The 20,467-nt window shown below is 45.4% G+C and overlaps 1 protein-coding gene across 1 annotated transcript in view; it reads left to right on the plus strand.

Annotated features, from left to right (window-relative positions):
• ATRN (attractin) overlaps positions 1-20,467 on the plus strand; it is a 173,898-nt gene that overhangs the window by 91,872 nt on the left and 61,559 nt on the right. Inside the window, exons 20-24 of the mRNA XM_057401256.1 lie at positions 5,079-5,172; positions 6,629-6,681; positions 8,420-8,514; positions 9,022-9,100; positions 9,850-10,007. Of these exons, the coding sequence (XP_057257239.1) occupies positions 5,079-5,172; positions 6,629-6,681; positions 8,420-8,514; positions 9,022-9,100; positions 9,850-10,007 (479 nt within the window). The remainder of the gene's footprint in view (positions 1-5,078; positions 5,173-6,628; positions 6,682-8,419; positions 8,515-9,021; positions 9,101-9,849; positions 10,008-20,467) is intronic.

Consider the following 20,467-nt stretch of genomic DNA (forward strand, 5'->3'; position numbering starts at 1 on the left):
ATAAAAGAGTGCAGAAGTTTTTTAGGCATCCCAGAAGAAATAAGGGAACTCAATCAATGAGGGGACATTGAAGACTTTGAGTTGCTCCTTCCAAGTGTGGAGACAATCCAGTAGAAAATACTTGGAGATACATGAAATTCCATTGAGCTTTTGGATGAAGATGAGAGTCAGTAGCTGGAGCATGAACATCCTGTTTCCTAAAGCAAGAGCATGTTGGTGGCAAATGAGGCAATGAAGAACCTTCACATGGATGCTTTTGAGGAGGTGGGAGGTGAAAAGATCACAGACAGGGATGAGGCTGCTTTGCTTAGAGGAAAGGGTGTTGCAGTAGTTGGGATATGAAATTACAGCAGGCAGCACAACAACACCACTGTAAAGAAGGTGCATCTCTGACACTTTATTCCAGAGCATTATCTGCAAGATTAAATACCACTGATATATGTAAACTCATTTTGTGTGAAGATAATTTGAAGTGCAGGAGTGAATAAATTGAGGCTGAGTTGGCCTGAGAAGAGACACAATTCTACTCAGAGCATTCAGGTTTAATCACTGGATCGCAACGTGCCTTGTGATATTTGTTGCTTTCCTATGTAGATGGAAATTGAGAGTAAGTTCCTTTGGACTCTTTCGCATGAGGATTGTCCAAAACCAGTTTATTGTAGAGATAATGAATGATAGACTAAAGTCATCCAGCTGCCTGAAAAAGAAATTAGAAAATGTGTTGAGAGACTGTGGAACAGCATTCATTCGTTATCTGATGAAACCAGTAGCTCATGTCAAAAGTGCTTTGCTCTCAAGTGCTTTGGGCCCAGGGTTTTAATTTGCTGTGATTTAATGGTATTTACTGTGAAGGTGAAAGAGTGAGGAAAACAGGAAGCTGGGCAGAAAGACTGACGTGGGTTGGAAGAGGGAAAGCAAGAGGAAACCATCTGTCTGATGCAGCCAGAGCCACTGCTGCGTATTTTCCTTGATGAGAAGGTTTCCAAAGGACAATTCCTCACATAAGGAATGGCTGATGGGCGACAGAGCCAACTCCAGCTTTTTCCCTCCTCCAAGCCATGGGTCCCTCCTTCCTTTCCCATTAATGGTGTGCTGATTCCACTCTTTTTGTGTATTCTGTGTCCACTGTTGTGTGTTGCGCTGTTTTCAGAGCCCACGGTCACTGTGCTGGAGATGGTTGTTGGTACCCTCCACCCTGATGCACAAGCCTCCGTGTGTTTGTACACTGAGTGCCTTGTGTGAGTCCTTGTACTTCGAGGTGTAGATCTGTAGCATCAGCCCAGTGGCCCCAGCAGCATGGGGACCTTAAATGTCACAGAATGACAGCATCGTGAGGGTTGGAAGGTACCTCTTGGAGATCATCTGCTCCAACCCCCTGCCAAGGCAGGGCCACCTAAAGCAGCCTACATAGAACGTGTCCATGGTGGGGTTTGAATGTCTCCAGTTAGGGAGGCTCCACAGCCTGTGCCAGGGCTCTGTCACCCTCAATGTATAGTTGTTCCTCCTGTTGAGGTGAAACTTCTTGTGTTTTATGGCCATTGCTCCTTATCCTGTAACTGGGCGCTGCTGAAAAGAGCCGGTCACCATCCTCCTGGCACACACCTTTGAGATATTGATCTGTATGAATGAGATGCTCTCTCAGTCTGCTCTTTTCTAGACTAAACAGACCCAGCTCCCACAATCTCTCATAATAAAGATGATCCAGACTCTTGCTCAGCCTTGTGGCCTCCGTTGGGCACTCTCTAGTAGCTCCTTGTATTTCTTGTACTGAGGAGCCCAAACTGGGACACAGTATTCCTTCCAGGTGTGGCCTCGACTGGGTTGAGTAGAGGGGGAGGAATCACCTCCCTTGACCTACTGCCACACTCCTCCCCATGCACCCCAGGATGCTCTTGTCTCTCCTGGCTCAAGGGCACACTCCTGCTCATAGTTACTGTCATCCATCAACACTCCCAGGTGCTCAGCTGAACTGCTCTCTTGTAGGTCAGCCCTAAACATCCTCAAAAACCCCATCCTCAAGAATAACATCCTCAAAATGGCATCCATTTCCAGCACTGGGAAGAGTGTTAGTGTTTGGTATTCCCCATTCCATGAGGAGTCTGAGTGACATTGTTAGGATAGCAGCCGCCCTTCCAGGGTAGGCCATGCAGAGCTGAAAGTAGTGGTCCTGGGGTTTGGAAGCCAGGGGAGGAATAAGAAGAGTGGATGGAATAAGTTGCTTTTTCCTTCTGCTCTGTGCCACCAGGTGAATGCTGCTGTATCCCTTGTGTTGAAAACATTTTGATAAGCTGCAGTTATTTCTCTGAAGGAATTGGTTGCATATCATCATGGGCATTGGTGTTTGCAGAGCTGGGCAGATAATAACTAAACGGGAGGTAAATCACTCCTCAGCAGTTGCTTTTAGGTAGTGACCAGCGGAGAGGAGTGTTAATCGGGAAGGGCAGGAAATGCAGCACATCAAATGTAAAAATAGCTGCAAGGGGCTTTCTCTGCATTCAGGATTTAGAATTCTTCTGATTAAAGTTTCACAGGCACATATGTTAGGGGTAGATAAGGAAGTTATTTGCAAGAGAAGGGAAGGCACTATTATGCCTGAAATCAGATTGCTGCGGCGGCGGCGCTTCTGAATGCCTCTGTGGAGCGTGTGCTGGTGGCCCGTGATGAGCTATAGTGCTGTGGTCCTGCCTGCTCCCTGCTGCCAGGTTGGCCTTAGAGGATGGTCAAAGCACTTAGAGTGAACAAATAGGGTTGGTCAGGTGGGTGATGTGGGTGCTCTTAGGAAGATAGACCATTATGACTGGAGGAAGAGGAGCAGTGATCCCTGTGAACATCTTAGAATGAGATCTTGGCCCATGGCTTGGGAAGAAGGTGGAAAGAGACTCAGTGTGAGGTGGTTCATTGTCAGACCGTGCTTCACAGTTAAAGGATCATAGAATGGTTTGGGTTGGAAAGGACCTTAAGATCATCCAGTCCCAACCCCTACCACGGGCAGGGACCCCTTCCACTAGAGCAGCTTGCTCCAAGCCCCTGTGTGCAGCCTGGCCTTGAACACTGCCAGGGATGGGGCAGCCACAGCTTCTCTGGGCACCCTGTGCCAGCACCTCAGCACCTCCCAGGGAGGAACTTCTGCCTTATATATAACCTGAACTTATATCTAACCTGAACTTCCCCTGTGTAAGTTTGAACCCATCACCCCTTGTCCTGCTACTGCAGTCCCTGATGAAGGTCCCTCTCCAGCATACTTCTAGGCCAGTCAAAAAGTTGTTTCCAGTAACTTCGGCTTTCTGCTCTGGCATCAGACTCTGGAGAGAAATACTCATTCGTGGAGTCCAGTATCTAGTACCTCTTGTCCGTAGTTTGTTTCCAAACTCCATAGCTGTTTGAAAAGCCGTGGGAAGATTTCTCTTTGGGCATATTCGAGTCGTTTAGTCAATGATCTCCAGTTCCAGGGCTCCTAGGAAAACACATGAATAAACAGACTCTGTTTGAAGTAGAGATCTCGGAGTGTTCGTTCTCCTTGATAAGCGTGTGGTTATCACAGGGTGAAGAAGCATTAATGTTAGTGCTCGAGATGGTGTGGTCTGCATCTAAACATGGTGGAGTTCAAGATTTCTCTTAGTTGTGCTGTGTGTTAATGTTGACTATTGGTCAGGTTTCACCTCGCTTACCTTTTGCAGAGCGTAAGGAAGGAAGTACAGAGCATCCTCAGTAGTATGAAGGGTTATTCTTTTTGAAGTGCTACTAATGAGAATTGTGTTTGCTTCACAGAATACAATTATTTTGTCAAATCTCCCTTCAATCTACTTGTTCCCACAATAGGCCTTTATGCTTCTTCCTATTTTGTTCCGTGTTGCTGCTAGGAAACCACTCATCCACATCTGAGAAGCACAATTAAGTGGCCCTGGTACAATAGAGCTTCCATTACATGCCAATATAAAGAAGACATCAAAAGGGTTCATAAAATAAGCTTCAAGGTTGGCAAGGGTATTCAGGATGGGTGCTTCATGTCTAAGAATCTGCTGGTACATTGAGTGGCTCGTGTCTTCTTAATGAGAAGGCATATGTCTTCATAACAAGGAGGTTTGGCAGCCTTTGAAGCATGCTATTTCCAGCAAGCTCAGGGACACCAAATGAAGGATCTTCTCTTTCTGCACTTTTTCCCTTCTTATATTGTACGCTCTCCCATGTGGAGCTCAGATGAATGCATCTTCCAGTCTGTTGGTAGAACAACGTCTAAAAGGCATCCATCTTCTGAGAAAAGGTGTTATATAGAATCATAGAATCACAGAATATTGTTGGAAAGGACCTTAAGATCATCCAGTTCCAACCCCCCTGCCATGAGCAGGGACACCTCATGCTAAATCATATCACCCAAGGCCTCGTCCAACCTGGCCTTGAACACTGCCAGGGATGGAGCATTCACAACCTCCCTGGGCAACCCATTCCAGTGCCTCACCACCCTCACAGGAAAGAATTTCCTCCTTAGATCCAATCTAAACTTCCCCTGTTTCAGTTTGAACCCATCACCCCTTGTCCTGTCACTACAGTCCCTAATGAAGAGTCCCTCCCCACCATCCCTATAGGCCCCCTTCAGATACTGGAAGCTGCTCTGAGGTCTCCATGCAGCCTTCTCTTCTCCAGGCTGAACAGCCCCAACTTTCTCAGCCTGTCTTCATACAGGAGGTGCTCCAGTCCCTGATCATCCTCGTGGCCTCCTCTGGACTTGTTCCAACAGTTCCATGTCCTTTTTATGTTGGGGACACCAGAACTGTAACAGAACTTTGTACTGTCTAACAACAAGAGTGGAAGTGAAGTAAATTCTGAGGCTAAAAACACAGTCTGATCATGATTTCATGCAAAACATCAGTCCTGGAGCCTGCACTCACTCCGTTTTGACGCATGGTTCTATTTCTAGCTGCCTTCTGCATCACAAAGAAACCAAATAGCACCAAATGGGTTTTCATATCCACTTCAGTTGTTGACGTCTCTCAGTTTGGCAACTAAAGGACTTAATTGCTATGGAATCAGTGTCTTTTGCTTCATTCAACATTGCATCTTTTTCTCCCTCTGCTCAACAGCTTGCAAGTGCAATGGCCACGCGTCCGTCTGCAACACAAATACAGGGAAATGTTTCTGCACCACAAAGGGAATAAAAGGAGATGAGTGTCAACTGTGAGTTCATTTCACTTTCTTATTTGAAATCAAAAGGCTGTGCACATACTGGCGTAGAACCCCTGCATTTTTTAATCATTGTATTTGTGATGTATCTGCTGCTCTCTTCCTGCTGACAGTTGACTAACTCCATTGATGGTGCAGCCGGCCGTGCTTCCCCCAGGGGCATGACATGAGCGAAATGATTTCCTGAAGATTTCCATTTTTAAGAACATTTCACCCAGGAATGTCATGCAGAAGGGATGGGGTGAAAAGATAATGCCACCAGTCCTACAGACATAGAATGATAGACTGGTTTGGTCTGGAAGAGACCTTAAAGCTCATGCACCTCCAACCCCTGCCACGGGCAGGGACCCCTTCCACTAGAGCAGCTTGCTCCAAGCCCCTGTGTCCAACCTGGCCTTGAACACTGCCAGGGATGGGGCAGCCACAGCTTCTCTGGGCACCCTGTGCCAGCACCTCAGCACCCTCACAGGGAAGAGCTTCTGCCTAAGAGCTCATCTCAGTCTCCCCTCGGGCAGGTTCAAGCCATTCCCCTTGGCCTGTCCCTACATCCCTTGTCCCAAGCCCCTCTCCAGCTTTCCTGCAGCCCCTTTAGGCACTGGAGCTGCTCTCAGGTCTCCCCTTGAGGAGCCTTCTCTTGTCCAGGCTGCCCCAGCCCAGCTCTCTCAGCCTGGCTCCAGAGCAGAGCTGCTCCAGCCCTCGCAGCATCCCCGTGGCCTCCTCTGGCCTTGCTTCACTTCACTTTATCCATCTAATTGTTAGATTTTTATGGTCTGTGCACTCTGTTGCTGTTCTGGGGGAGTGTAAATATACCTGAAATAAGAATTTGACGTTCTAGCATTTTAATTGAGCAGTTTGAGAGCAACAAATGTGCTGGAGGGTTCCCTGTAACAGAACAGAGACGCTTTTAGTGTAATGTTAGTGGAAATAATTTCATTCCAAATAATTTCATTGCCAGGTTTATTTTTAAAGGCTTGTTCACATGAGTAAGCGTTTCTAGGACCAGATCCTGGAATAGCCATAAATGTAAATGGAGACTTTAGGTTCTGAGTGTTTAATCCAGTTCCATGCATTGTGAAGAGCTAATTGTGAATCATAGAATGGGTTAGGTTGGAAAGGACCTTAAAATCATCCAGTTCCAACCCCCCTGCCATGGGCAGGCATACCACACACTGAACCATGTGGTACATACATTCCAAGTGATGCAAAGGTTAATAGCCAGGATTTTAGATCTAATTCTTGCTGCATAACTAGTTTTGACCATGGAATTTCTGGTCTTGGACCATGGTCGTGATCATGAACTGGAGCAGTCTAGTATAGCTCCAAAATTCATCTATTCCTTTTAATTGCATACTGTTTTATGCCTGGGTGGTGTTTTCTGGTTTGTAGTGGCTGGGAATAGATAGAAGTAGAGTGAAAAAATCCATTTATTAAAAATACATGTTCTTTTTAGGTGTGAAGTTGAAAACAGATATCAGGGAAATCCACTTAAAGGAACGTGTTACTGTGAGTACTCTTGGGATTTTATTTCTCTGATATAAAATGTGTTTGAAGTTTAAAATACCTCATTTGAAACTAGTTTTGGTTGCCTCGGCCCCTGTTTAAAATACAGGGGATTAAGGGGAGGATTGAAAACTAGTTTAAAAACCTTCAGTTTTCACAACAGTATTGTTTAAAGAGACTGAAAATACTTCTCTTGATAAGGTTTGTGTGATGATTGGATCTGTAAGAACAAACTGGTGAATGTTTTTCATATGGCTTTGAAATGAAAGCTGGTCTTCTGGAGAATAACACTAAAATTCATAGCTAATAACTCCAACCCAAAGCACGTCTTCAGAGCTTCTGTAAGTGCAAAGTACTGTTGGTTAACATCCTGGTCCGTGGTAGCGTGGGTAAGGTTTCAAACTTGCCACGTTTCCTCTGAAATGAACAGTTGGATTCTTGTGCAGCTCCAGAAGATCCTTTGCCAAGATTCGGATTACTAAATGGAAACTCTCCAGCTTCTATTTGCAAATATTAGCAATCAGCTCACTGGCACACACAGATCTTAAATGACTTAAAGATGCAAGTCTCAAATAGTGGGTTTGTGCAACGCGAATTATCTTCATGCTTTCTTTAGCAGGTTTGAATTCCCCTTCCACAGCCAAACAAGTGCTCTGATGGCTTCTCACAACAGTCTCATTGGAGGAACCATAGAATCATAGAATGGGTTGGGTTGGAAAGGACCTTAAGATCACCCAGTGCCAACCCCCTGCCACGGGCAGGGATGCCTCACGCTAGACCATGTCACCCAAGACTCTGTCCATGACCAAATTCATTGCTGCCAGTGGGGATAAAGTGGGCAAAAAGGGGGAAAGAGGCAGAGCATGACAACTCTTACAGGAACAACCTCATGTTATAACCTCACTTGGTTTTCTTCCTTGAAAATTCATTAGTGCTCATAGATGTTTTAGGTAGAATGTGGTGTGTGTCAGGTCATCCAGCTTGTGTCTATCCAGCAAGGAATCTCCAGGAGGCAATAAGAGAAAAATAACACCTAGTGTATAGCTTCATATGTATTATTGCTTGGAATCTCTGCAAGGCTTTGGGAATACGTCCAAGTCCTACAAGTGTGTTTTAATAGAAGGATGCTGGGACTGGTGGATGTATCCCCAGACTGGCTCTGCGCTGTTGGTTGACAGAGAGGTGATACCCCAGCCTGAGGCAGACATGAGTATGGGAGGGAATAGACCAGAAAGTGGTCCTGACATGCCTGAGGATGATGTGATTTGGAGTAGGATGGTAGCTTGGTCTATTATCAAGCTGCTGCTCTGTAGAAATCACCCCTGTGAAGTCCAGTGGTGTATAGAGACGTCTAATGTGTGGAACTTTGTCCCCTCCAAGCAGGGATTACACATCTATTTCATTGTTCTAGTATTCCCTTAGAACATAGAGGTATTGTAGTAAGGAAATAGTAAATGTCTTGGCATGCTTATGCTTTTTACAATGTATTGGTATGAATGTTCATTTAGGTTAAGGCTGGCCGCTCTGGCTTGGAAAATCTAAGTTGCCTCTTTTCCCCCTCTAGGCTTAACTTAAATCTTTGTCCCTTTTGTGTTGGAGTCATTTGTAGCAGTGTGGTGACTCCTGGTTGTGCTCCCAGTGCGTGAAGCACTCCAGCAGCATCATGCCTTGCATTGCATGATGCAATGTACTTTGGTTTATTCCAAGATACGGGATAATTCTCTCCATGCCTTCCTTACAGATACTCTCCTCATTGACTATCAGTTCACCTTCAGCCTTTCTCAAGAGGACGATCGCTATTACACAGCAATCAACTTTGTAGCAACACCTGAAGAGGTAAATTCTCTAGTTTCCCTTTAAACTTCGTCCTTTGGGTGTATTTTTGCCCTCTCTTGGCCACGGAGGTGATGAATCGTTACAGCTCTGCAAGTCTTCAGCTTTGGTCTAGTGATGTGCATGTGTGTCCAGTCCCACAAAGCAAGAACCTTTTGACCTTGGTTTGGCCATACAGATTCAAATCTTCATGGTAGAATTTCACAAGGAACCACAATTGATTCTTTACAGTTGTTAGAACCTCTGAGCTACTCCAGTTTTGCTTATTCACCCCATACTTTGTGTCTCAATTCATATTCCATACACGTGACTTGTCCTATCTTTTATTATGCTTTCCTTGGGGAGGAGAATACTTCTTTCAGAAAATGTAAATAGCTTTTTGCTTAATGTCTTTACTTCATGTACCAAAGTAACCAATTCCAAGATTATTTTATTTTTCACTGAAGATTCATGAGGAAACAGTGAAATCGCTTATCCTGAAAATGGGGTTTCTTTTTTTTCCCTCCCTAGCAAAACAGAGACCTGGACATGTTTATCAATGCATCTAAAAACTTCAACCTCAACATCACTTGGTCCACGAGTTTTGCAGGTAAAATGAGCACGATCCTAGTTGCTTGGTAGCTTGTTTCAGTTATCAGTTTCTGAGAAACACAGATTTAATTGGGGAAATAGTTTTGGTTTTTAACCTGTGAACTTCTTGTTTAGTTCTTAAATGTTGGGCCTGGAGGCAAAGGTAGACTGTTAAAAATAACTATGTTTTCCGGATTAATAGTGCATTTTGGAAACATCAAAGGTGCCAATTTGATTTTTAGTAATGCAGTAGGTTGGCATATACAGTGTCAATTGTGGAGACCTCATAGCAGCGTTCCAGTATCTGAAGGGGGCCTATAGGGATGCTGGGGAGGGACTCTTCATTGGGGACTGTAGTGACAGGACAAGGGGTAACGGGTTCAAACTGAAACAGGGGAAGTTTAGATTGGATCTAAGGAGGAAATTCTTTCCTGTGAGGGTGGTGAGGCACTGGAATGGGTTGCCCAGGGAAGCTGTGAATGCTCCATCCCTGGCAGTGTTCAAGGCCAGATTGGACGAAGCCTTGGGTGAGATGGTTTTTTGTGAGGAGTCCCTGCACCCCCACCCACTGGCATGGCAGGGGGGTTGGAACTGGGTGATCTTAAGGTCCTTCCCAACCCTAACTATTCTATGACAGTAGTTTAGAATAGCCGTGTTCAGATGAATAATTGATTTTATGCCATTAGAATCGGGGATGATTTGCCTTTTTGCTTGTCATTTAAAATACGCCTTGAAACATCTTCTCTTGCTTTCTAACGTTTGAAACAGCTGGCACGCAGGCTGGGGAGGAGATGCCAGTTGTTTCAAGAACCAATATAAAGGAATACAAGGACAGCTTCTCCAATGAGAAGTTTGATTTCCGCAACAATCCCAACATCACTTTCTTCGTCTACGTCAGCAACTTCACCTGGCCGATAAAAATCCAGGTAGGAGCTGTTACTGTGTGTGTCATCACTTGGAAGTGTGTTTTGGTTTCTCTCCGGGCAGTTTGCTTTGTTCTTTGTGGTCCAAGCTCTCAGTACAGTCCTGCAGCAGACAGAGGGGTTCGTGTTCCTGATTAAGAGCAAAATGTGTCGTCCTCTGATGTTGTGTTCTCATCTAATGTTGTGTTGCCTTCTGGTGTTGCCTCAGCCCCACTGGGCTGTGTTTCACTGGAGGGGGGAGTTAGTTTTCTTCCCAGTAGTTGGTTATGGGGCTGTGTTGTGGATTTGTGCTGGGAACAGTGTTGATAACTCAGGGATGGTTTTGTTACTGTTGAGCAGTGCTTACACAGGGTCAAGGCCTTTTCTGCTCCTCACCCCACCAGTGAGGAGGCTGGGGGAGGCATAAGGAGTTGGGGAGGGACGCAGCTGTGACACAAGGGATATTCTAAACTGGATGGCATCGCACTCAGCATGTAAAGCTGGAGGAAGAAGGAGGAAGGGGTCATATTTGACCTCACCTGGAGCATTGCGTGCAGTTCTGGGGTCCTCAACATAAAAAGGACATGGAACTGTTGGAACAAGTCCAGAGGAGGCCACGAGGATGATCAGGGACTGGAGCACCTCCTGTATGAAGACAGGATGAGAAAGTTGGGGCTGTTCAGCCTGGAGAAGAGAAGGCTGCGTGGAGACTTCAGAGCAGCTTCCAGTATCTGAAGGGGGCTATAGGGATGGTGGGGAGGGACTCTTCATTAGGGACTGCAGTGACAGGACAAGGGGTGATGGGTTCAAACTGAAACAGGGGAAGTTTAGATTGGATCTAAGGCGGAAATTCTTTCCTGTGAGGGTGCTGAGGCACTGGAATGGGTTGCCCAGGGAAGTTGTGAATGCTCCATCCCTGGTGGTGTTCAAGGCCAGGTTGGACAGAGCCTTGGGTGCTATGGTTTAGTGTGAGGTGTCCCTGCCCATGGCAGGGGGGTTGGAACTGGATGCTCTTAAGGTCCTTTCCAACCCTAACTATTCTGTGATTCTATGATTTGGAGCAATGGCATTTGTCTTTGCAAGTCACTGTTACCTGTGATGGATTCCTGCTGTCCTGGGGATGGCTGAACTCCTGCCTGTGATGGGAAGTGCTGAATGAACTCCTTGTTTTGCTTTGCTTGTGTACAGCTTTTGCTTTACCTGTTAAATTGTCTTTATCTCAACCCAAAAGTTGTCTCACTTTTACCTTCCCATTTTCTCCTCATCCCACCGGGGGAGGAATGAGTGATAGGCTGCAAGGGGCTTGGTTGGCAACTGGGGTTAAACCGCAACACCAGTGGATCTAAATGAAATGAAGTAGGATGCTCACTGACTAACAGGGCTGTGTTCTAACAGGGTCTCTGACATTAAATGTGCAGATATTGATGTTGAAGAAGACAGAGTCATACAGCCAAAACCCAAGCCTGGAATGAGGAAACAGAGATGTTCTTAGTGTCTCTTTTTAACATCTTGTTCTCAAAAGCCACAGCTCAAGGGCCATCCCCTCTCTCCTTGTGCTGCCCAAGACTGGTGGTACCTGCAGGAATGAGATGAAGCTCATTCTTTCCCTTAATTCAGTGCAGTCCGTTAACCCACACATTGCTTGAGGTGTCAGGCTGACTGTGATGATAAGGCTGGTGCTGATGAGGCTTGGTGGATCATGAAAGCACTCATAGATCACAGAGTGCAATCACAGAGACTCTGCAGCTGCTGCAGCAGCTAATAATTCAGAGAAACCTCAGCCACCTTCTTGCTCTGGGCTAACTCAAGTGTCAACCCATAGTATACTCAGTGATACAGGGGCCCTTTGAAAGGCAAAAGTACTTCTCGGTCTGGAACAGAGACTCAAGTGAGACTCCGTGTGTTTGGATTCTTCCTTTTTAAGTAGCCTAGTCAAAAGTGGGGACCAAATTCTTCCAACTTCACCCTTATTCAACCAATTAATCTATGAAAGATGATAACTTCACAGTCATTTCCTTGATACTTCAGACCTCTCAGTCACACGATCTCACCATAGGGGTCACTTCCAACAAGGATAATGCACATCGTAATATTGAGCAAGGAAATGAGGTCCTCCTGGAAAAAAGACCTTTGTAATGATATTTTGCAAGGCATTTCCTGAATACTTGTGCTGCATGACGTTGTGGTTTAAGCACTGATAAACTGTGTCTTGTTTCTTGGTCCATTTGATAAGCAGACTTAGGGAGACATTTTGGTACTTTGGAATATCACTTATAAGATTGGCAGTTATCTTCCAGCTGGAGAGTTTTTACTTGAGCATTGGTAAAGTCTTAGCTCATTGTCAGATCCTCATAGTTTGCAAGAGCTGCAAGATAAAAACCTTTATATCACTGGGTACTCAAGCAGTGAGTACTGTGCCTCATCGTTTCCATTTAAGTACTGCTTCCAATAGAGAAAGTAACATTTTGTGTACAAAGCTGGGCACTGTGATTCACTTAATGGTTTATTTGAATAGTCAGGCTTCTCTTTCATCCAACTGGTAATCACAGGGGTCAGAAAAAAGGCATATTTTATGTAACATAGAGGTTCTGTTGGCTGATAGTTTACTTTCCATAAGCAGTGCTGTACTGTACCTGCCCCTGATTTATCTGTTTGCTATTTCTTGATGCAGAACTGTGTGTTTGGACTTTGTAGGTGTTTAAGAGCAGTGCTGCCTCCTGTCCCTGAAGTCCTTAAGCTCTCTTGTGTTTATTGCAGCCTCCACCCCACCTGTACTGAGAATGAATTTCTGCTAGCTTTTCCTGTGTCAGTGTTGTCACTGAGCTTAAATGTCCTCTCCATCGTCTTGTTTGTCTCCCGCTTCCCTGGATGAATTTGGACAGGTCATATCCTCTCTCAGCCTTTAGTGTTTGTTGGCTTGAGGAAGACAAACCCTCTTCATCTCATCCTGTGTAACAGGATATTCAGGTTCAGTTGCCTCAGTTGTTTTTCCACTGCACTCACTTGTATTAATCTCTCTTGTATAGCTTTGGTCAGCCATGTGTAAGGTCATGGAGATCAGGTCTTGCTGCTGCTTTGCACAGTGGTATCTCTGCGTTCTTATAGACCTTACTGTGTCTATTTTGTATTGTAGTAGAACTATTTTGTTTTGCTCATTCTCATGGCTGCAATATTTAATAGTCCTTATTCATTTTCATATGGACTTAATACACCTTGTTCTTTCACATCCTCTGTTTCCAGATGATGAGCTTCCAGTCTTGGTAGCGAACGTTCTCCTCAGTCCCTAAGAGCATCCTAGAATCCCAGCCTGGTTTGGGTTGGAAGGGAGCTTAAAGCTCCTCCAGTTTCAATCCGTGCCACGGGCAGGGACCCCTTCCACTAGAGCAGCTTGCTCCAAGCCCCTGTGTCCAACCTGGCCTTGAACACTGCCAGGGATGGGGCAGCCACAGCTTCTCTGGGCACCCTGTGCCAGCGCCTCAGCACCCTCCCAGGGAAGAGCTTCTGCCTAAGAGCTCATCTCAGTCTCCCCTCTGGCAGGTTCAAGCCATTCCCCTTGGCCTGTCCCTACATCCCTTGTCCCAAGCCCCTCTCCAGCTTTCCTGCAGCCCCTTCAGGCACTGGAGCTGCTCTCAGGTCTCCCCTTGAGGAGCCTTCTCTTGTCCAGGCTGCCCCAGCCCAGCTCTCTCAGCCTGGCTCCAGAGCAGAGGTAAACTGAAAAACGTTATCTCCCTGGTGTTACTGGATAATATCAGCAGTGCTGAAGATCATCTGGGTGTTCTTTCTTGTGGTTCTTTTCCATATTTTGATTGATGGACCCCTTCAACTTCATCAGCAGATTGTGATGTTAGCACTCTTTCTTTTTGGGTCTGTGTAGTTAATGGATATATCAGCAAAAGACTGTCCAAATGAACTAACTTCTATCCTCTTTAAGTCCTCTGATTCTTGAAATAATCTTTACCACCTTCATCTTGCCCAGGAATTCCCAATGTATGGATATTTATAATAAAACTTGAGTAGCTCAGCTGTACCGCTTACGTCTATACAATTAATTCTTATTACAGACAGAAAATACTGGGCTGGTATGGCACAGATCATTGTTGTCAGCTCTATTGCTTGATGGCTTTGGTCTTTCATTTACTATTTCAGTTCTTTTATTCAAAACTTACCCTGAAGCTTTACATAATGTTGAGTCTTTGGAAGCATGGGTATCTAGATTCTCCTTCCTCTGCTAAATACAAGCTTTAAGTGTTCCATAGGGCCATACTCAGCTGGTAGATTCCTTTAACAGTCTTGCTATCAGAGGTGTTATTTCACATGCCATTTGGAGTGCTTCAAACACATAGAGACATCTAAGTTCTGTCTCCACCTTGGTTGTGTGTCTTCTTATAACCTCCTTCCTGTTCAATGCTTTGCCTTGCACCTATGTTCAGTATCCTTGTCCTTAATGAAAGCTCTAAATTAGCTTTAGGGATGCAGCTGACTGGTTTGAATCTCCTGCCTATCCTCAGAGCATGCCCTCTTCCCCTTCCCTTACTGGTCTCCTTTGCTTGTGTGGCTGAAACATCTCATGCTATTTTGTTTATCCTTTGCTGGGGTCTAGCCCAGCCTGACATTTGGCAGTTCTTATTTTCTCCCTGTACTACTTGCTGGATTCTAAGGCGTTGCTAATGAATCCTTTCCTCTCCATAATAAGTAGGCTCTTCACTTGTTCCTGATGTCCTTTTTAAGGTTAGTTCTGAGGATACAGCATTCAAATAGTTTTGCATCTTTGACCTGAGAGAAGTACTTAGATGGCTGCTTTCATATTCCTTACCTCCTCAGTCCACTTGTTTTTACTGTCTTATTTAATTTCTCATAGTTAAAGAGTGAACTTTGATTCTCTTACAACACTTACCTCATTTTATCCTTAATTTAATGAATGTGCCTGTGTGCACTCAATCCAAGGTAATTTTGTAGCACCAGCTCTTCTTAATGCCCTTGTTACTTGCCAAAACACGGCCTAAAATAGCATCAGTTCTTACTGGTTGAGACCCTTTTAGTGAAGAAGCCTGGCAGTGGTACAGCATCCAGGAATAGGTGCTCCTTTTGATTTCTAGTAGTTTGCTTTTCATTTCATAGCTAAGAAACTTGTTTTCTCGCACTAATGTTCTGTCATCTGTCTACAAATACTGATAGGTGTTGTCTCAGTCCTTCCTTCTGTTTGCAGTAATAGTTTTGTTACTTTGCTATGGCTTTGTTATCCTTCTTCAGGAAGCCCACCCATACCTTCTTCTGCTGGACGCACAATCATCGCTCAACACAGCATTCATCCCTTCTTTCTCACAGCAACCCAGCAGTGTTTGAGCATGAGATAAAACCAGTGGTTCTGATCTGATGGAAGGTTTCCCTGATGAGCTTTGAAGGTCCCTTCCAACCCAAACTGTTCTGTGGTTCTGTGACTTTGTATTCCTTAATTTGACAAACAGCATGATGGCCTTCACAGAATCCCAGCGTGGCTGAGGTTGGAAGGGACCTCTGGAGGTCATCTGATGCAAACTCCTGCTCAAACAGGGCACCTAAAGCGAGTTGCCCAGAGCCATGAGCATGCAGCTTTTGAGTATTTTCAAGGATGGAGGCTCCACAACCTCCCTGGGCAACCTATGCCAGTGTTTGATCATGCTTGTAGTAAAACAAGTGTTTCCTCATAGAATCATAGTATAGTTTGGGTTGGAAAGGACTTCCAAAGATCTTTTAGTCCAACCCCCTTGCAATGAGCAGGGTCATCTTCATTGAGATGCTTGTCACGGATAGGCACATATAGGACCAGTCATTGTACAGGTGTTCTTATGGTCAAAGAGACCTTCTGTTGTGCTCAGTTTGTGCCCATCACCCCTTGTCCTCTCACTGGGCTCCCCTGGAAGGAGCCTGAAAGGTCTTTTTTGCACCCTCCCTTCTGGGGTTTATACACATTGAGACCTCTGCTCCAGACTAACCAGTCCCATTTCTCCCAGCCTTTCCTTATAGCAGAGATGCTCCAGCCCCTGAATCATCTCTGTGGCCCTTTGTTGGAAGCTCTCTGTCCATGTCTCTCTTGTACTGGGGAGTGCAGAACTGGACCCAGTGCTCCAGGTGTGGCACTGCCAGTGCTGATCTGCTTTTGACTGGTATCACACTGTACTTTGAGTCCATTCACCACTGGGTGTAACAGCACTATCAGATTTGATGCCACATGAAAGCTTTTCCACACTGGATGCCAAGATGCTGTGCAATACAGTTAGACACTACCCTTCTCACACCACCCCGGAGTTCTGCTTTAACTCCAGTTTCTTCTCCCTCTTCACCATCCTTATCAGTTTTTCAAAGCAGTTGATGAGCAGGAGATGGATTATGAAAAGTAATGGTTGCAGAGAGGAAGGACTGGAGAAAAGTCAATACAAAGGTATGATTTGTCTCCAGGATGCACTGTGTCCTTTCAGGTCTTGTGCAATCTTCTGTGGTGGATTGAGCTGCCCTCAATTGCCCTGAATTGCATCTGTGTCCCTGCCTGTCCTTGCTGTACCTCCTTCAGATTTGCTTTCCCTATATTTTTCTTCCTTTCTTGTAAAGTCCTGGCTCTCTGTAGAAGTTTATCTTCAGTGAGATAAAATAGAAGATAAATCATGGTATGGATTTTGGGGAGAAAAAGACTTCCCAGCCATCAGTCCTTGGCTGGGGTTCACCACAAGATTTAAAAGAAAGCCATAAAGTGACTTCTTCCTTCTTGACCTCTCTGCTTCCCATGACTGCTCCTTCAGCACTCATCTCACACCAGCAGAACTGCTCCTTTCTTCTCAGGAATAGTTTTTACTCAGAACTTTTCCATACTCATAGAACCCCAGCCTGGTTTGTGTTAGAAGGGACCTTAAAGCTCCTCCAGCTCCAACCCCTGCCACGGGCAGGGACCCCTTCCACTAGAGCAGCTTGCTCCAAGCCCCTGTGTCCAACCTGGCCTTGAACACTGCCAGGGATGGGGCAGCCACAGCTTCTCTGGGCACCCTGTGCCAGCGCCTCAGCACCCTCACAGGAAGAGCTTCTGCCTAAGAGCTCATCTCAGTCTCCCCTCTGGCAGGTTAAAGCCATTCCCCTTGGCCTGTCCCTACATCCCTTGTCCCAAGCCCCTCTCCAGCTTTCCTGCAGCCCCTTCAGGCACTGGAGCTGCTCTCAGCTCTCCCACTGAGGAGCCTTCTCTTGTCCAGGCTGCCCCAGCCCAGCTCTCTCAGCCTGGCTCCAGAGCAGAGCTGCTCCAGCCCTCGCAGCATCCCCTTGTCCCCTCTTCTTCTGAGTTACCGTCCCTTATTTCACTGCACAAAAGTTCCAGTGCAGTTGGGTTTAGTCCCTCAGGGCAAGCTGAGGCATTAATTAAAGCTCCATGTTGCACTGTGGCTAGGATGCAAACTGTTTTTCTTATCTCAGAGAAGGTCTCCCCCAGGTTTGCTCGCTGCGGTTACACCATCAAACTTCTTGCAGCTACCCAACATGTTTCAAGTTCCCTTTGGAAAACAGGAGTGGTTTTAATATAAGAAATAGGATGAAGGCAGTGCAACTCTGCTACTGCCAGACTGCTGAAAAATACTCCCTCCGTGTGTGTGTGCATCACCTTGTAGCTTATGCATGTATTTGGGCTGTTCCTATGCGTGTCCAATGGGTAGTTTGGGGGTTTCTTTGTTTGAATAGTATAATAAGCAGTCATCATACCTACACACTCTTATCCTGGCTTATTTTCAGTTTAGGAACAGTAGGTGTAGCTAAACAGAAGGATTTGTGTCTACACAAAACCTTGCAACAGAGAACTTCAGGAATGAACAGGCTTTACTGCAGAGCGCTGAATCTACACTGTGTAATTTTAAGCATTAGGAACTTAATTCTCAAGTCCTTGATGGAAATCTGTCTCTCTTTCCTTCTCTTCTTGCCTGTTAAAGTGTGGACTTGGAGAGTATAAATGCTCTTTTGTGTTAGAGATAGCTGTGTCCCTGCCAATGCTGAATGCTGGCTTTTCCCCCCCCTCTTGCTCCACCTCTCTTCAAAACCACTTCGGTTGGGGTGTTGTTAAGTGCACTGGTTTAAGATGTCTTTCCCTGCTGCCTTTAATGACTTGAAATGATGATTTTGTAAAAGAACTGCAGCTGCAAAATGCAGCAAGCCTTTAAACACAGCGATCTGCTTCCTAACGCCTCCTGGCCGAGTGGATTCAAGGGATGAAAGTTGCGCTGCGGAGTTCCCTTGCAACCTTTGCTTGCCGAGCTCTCGTGAAAATCCAGGTAAGGAATGGTTGAGAGCATCTCAGTATCGCCATTCTCTGCTTTGCAGCTCCTCCCTGCTGCCAGACTGGGTCTGGAACAGCCACAGAGCCTTTATAAGCATCGTGCAAACTCCAGCTCTTCACTTATGTCTCTTTTCCTTGGAAAGAACTGCCCTAAATATTCCTCATCTGCTACCCAGCTGCGAGTGCACCCATTAGAACAGGACATTAGTGGATGCTGTTGTGGTTGATGTTTTTTCTGTACTCATGTAAATCTGGTATTATCTATTTCCCCCACTATTTTTTCTGTTTTCTTAATCTTCACTGCAAGTTTGCTCTGTAATTTGTTCATAATATATCTTGGATTACAAAGGAGCTATGGAACACAAATAACCAGCTCTACAATATTACACCAAGAGCAAGGAAATTAAATGCAGAAACTCCCAGAGGATTCATTTCCATGGATTTCAATCCCCACAAATCAGCTCACCCAAAGGTGAATCATCCCTTCTGGAGCTGACAAGTAGTTAATGGTGAGAATTTGAACCTCTCTTTAATAGTGGTGCACATGTCAGCAGTTCTTAATAACATTTATTTACCTGGAGCTGCTTCCAGTGGGTGAGTCCCTCTCCTGAATGCAGAGGGTGAAAATCAGAGTTGCTAATATAGCAAACTTCAACCCCTTTTAATGCCTGTATGCTTTCTGCTCCATCACAGCTTACTGCTGCTGGTGTTTTCTACCACTCACTGAATATAAGTCTGTGTTCTTGTCTTGTTTCATTCCCAAGCTATTGTTTGCATTAACATTCTGTCCCATTTGATTTTAGATCTTTCTCCCAGATCCAGAGCCCTCACTAGGAAGTCCTTTTGCATTGATCTCTCCTTTCTGAGTGTCTGGAAGTCGCCTAGGAGTTGATTAAGGGAAAACCACAGTTTGTAATTGTGTCATTAACTGTGAATTGCCTCCACTCTTTCCCTCACATTGGTTGAAGTATTTTAATTTCAGTGTGCTTAAACCTTAATTATGAGCCAAATGCTTCAAGGAACAAAAAGAAGCAAATGGATTTTGCAGCCTTTTGCATACAAAAGACACCATTTGTAAAATCTCCTCCTATAGTCACTACATAGTCTTTGCTTGACAACTCATTACAGGATCCCAGACTGGTTTGGGCTGGAGGGGAGCTTAAAACTCATCCAGTTCTGACCCCCACCACGGGCAGGGACCCCTTCCACTAGAGCAGCTTGCTCCAAGCCCCTGTGTCCAACCTGGCCTTGAACACTGCCAGGGATGGGGCAGCCACAGCTTCTCTGGGCACCCTGTGCCAGCGCCTCAGCACCCTCACAGGGAAGAGCTTCTGCCTAAGAGCTCATCTCAATCTGCCTTCTTTCCATTTAAGCCATTCCTGCTTGTCCTGTCCCTGTAGGCCCTTGTATCATCACCATGACTACGTAACATCTCTGCACATGCTGCTTGGTGGAGCACTGCAACACCACTAGGCAGCTTACACTGTTGGAGGACGTGAGTGTTTGATAATCAGTGGAAAATTTCCAAGTCACTTAAATTGTTTCCTTCCACTCTGATTTCATAAATGCTGTAGTAGAAAAACAGCTAAAATTGCCTCTGCTGCCTACAGTTTGTAGTTTCTCAAAGTTTTGCATGGGCTGCTGAAGCTATTTCCTGGGTTCCTCCAGTTGATTTATTTCAGGACTGTGGGTCTGTATAGTCTCTTCTAAAGCTTAATTCCCTTCTACACAGGAAGTTAATGCACTGTGGATAGCTTAATTCATAGAATCATATCATAGAATTATAGATTGGTTTGGGCTGGAAGGGACCTTGAAGCTCCTCCATTTCCAACCCCCTGCCACGGGCAGGGACCCCTTCCACTAGAGCAGCTTGCTCCAAGCCCCTGTGTCCATCCTGGCCTAGAACACTGCCAGGGATGGAGCATTTACATGTCTTATCATCATTCCTCTCAATGTTTCAAAAGGCACTGTCTGCTGCCATAGGGAAATATTTATGATCCCACCCCACATGTTGAATTGCTGCCTTGTTCCTCTGCTGAAACTGTGAATGGTGAAGTGAAAGGTGGAAGCAATCCATCTCCCTTAACTTGATCGCTGCTTCCAAGGAGCTACCAGAAGTTCAAGCACAGAAACCATACCAAACAGGTGACCTGGAAACTGAGGAGAACCTCAATTGTTCCATCCTTAAATCAGCCTTTCATGC

Source organism: Pezoporus wallicus, unplaced genomic scaffold, assembly GCF_028554395.1.
Source record: "Pezoporus wallicus isolate ANWC-B61680 ecotype Strahan unplaced genomic scaffold, APGP_CSIRO_Pwel_v1 contig_8837, whole genome shotgun sequence".
Lineage (NCBI taxonomy): Eukaryota > Metazoa > Chordata > Aves > Psittaciformes > Psittacidae > Pezoporus > Pezoporus wallicus.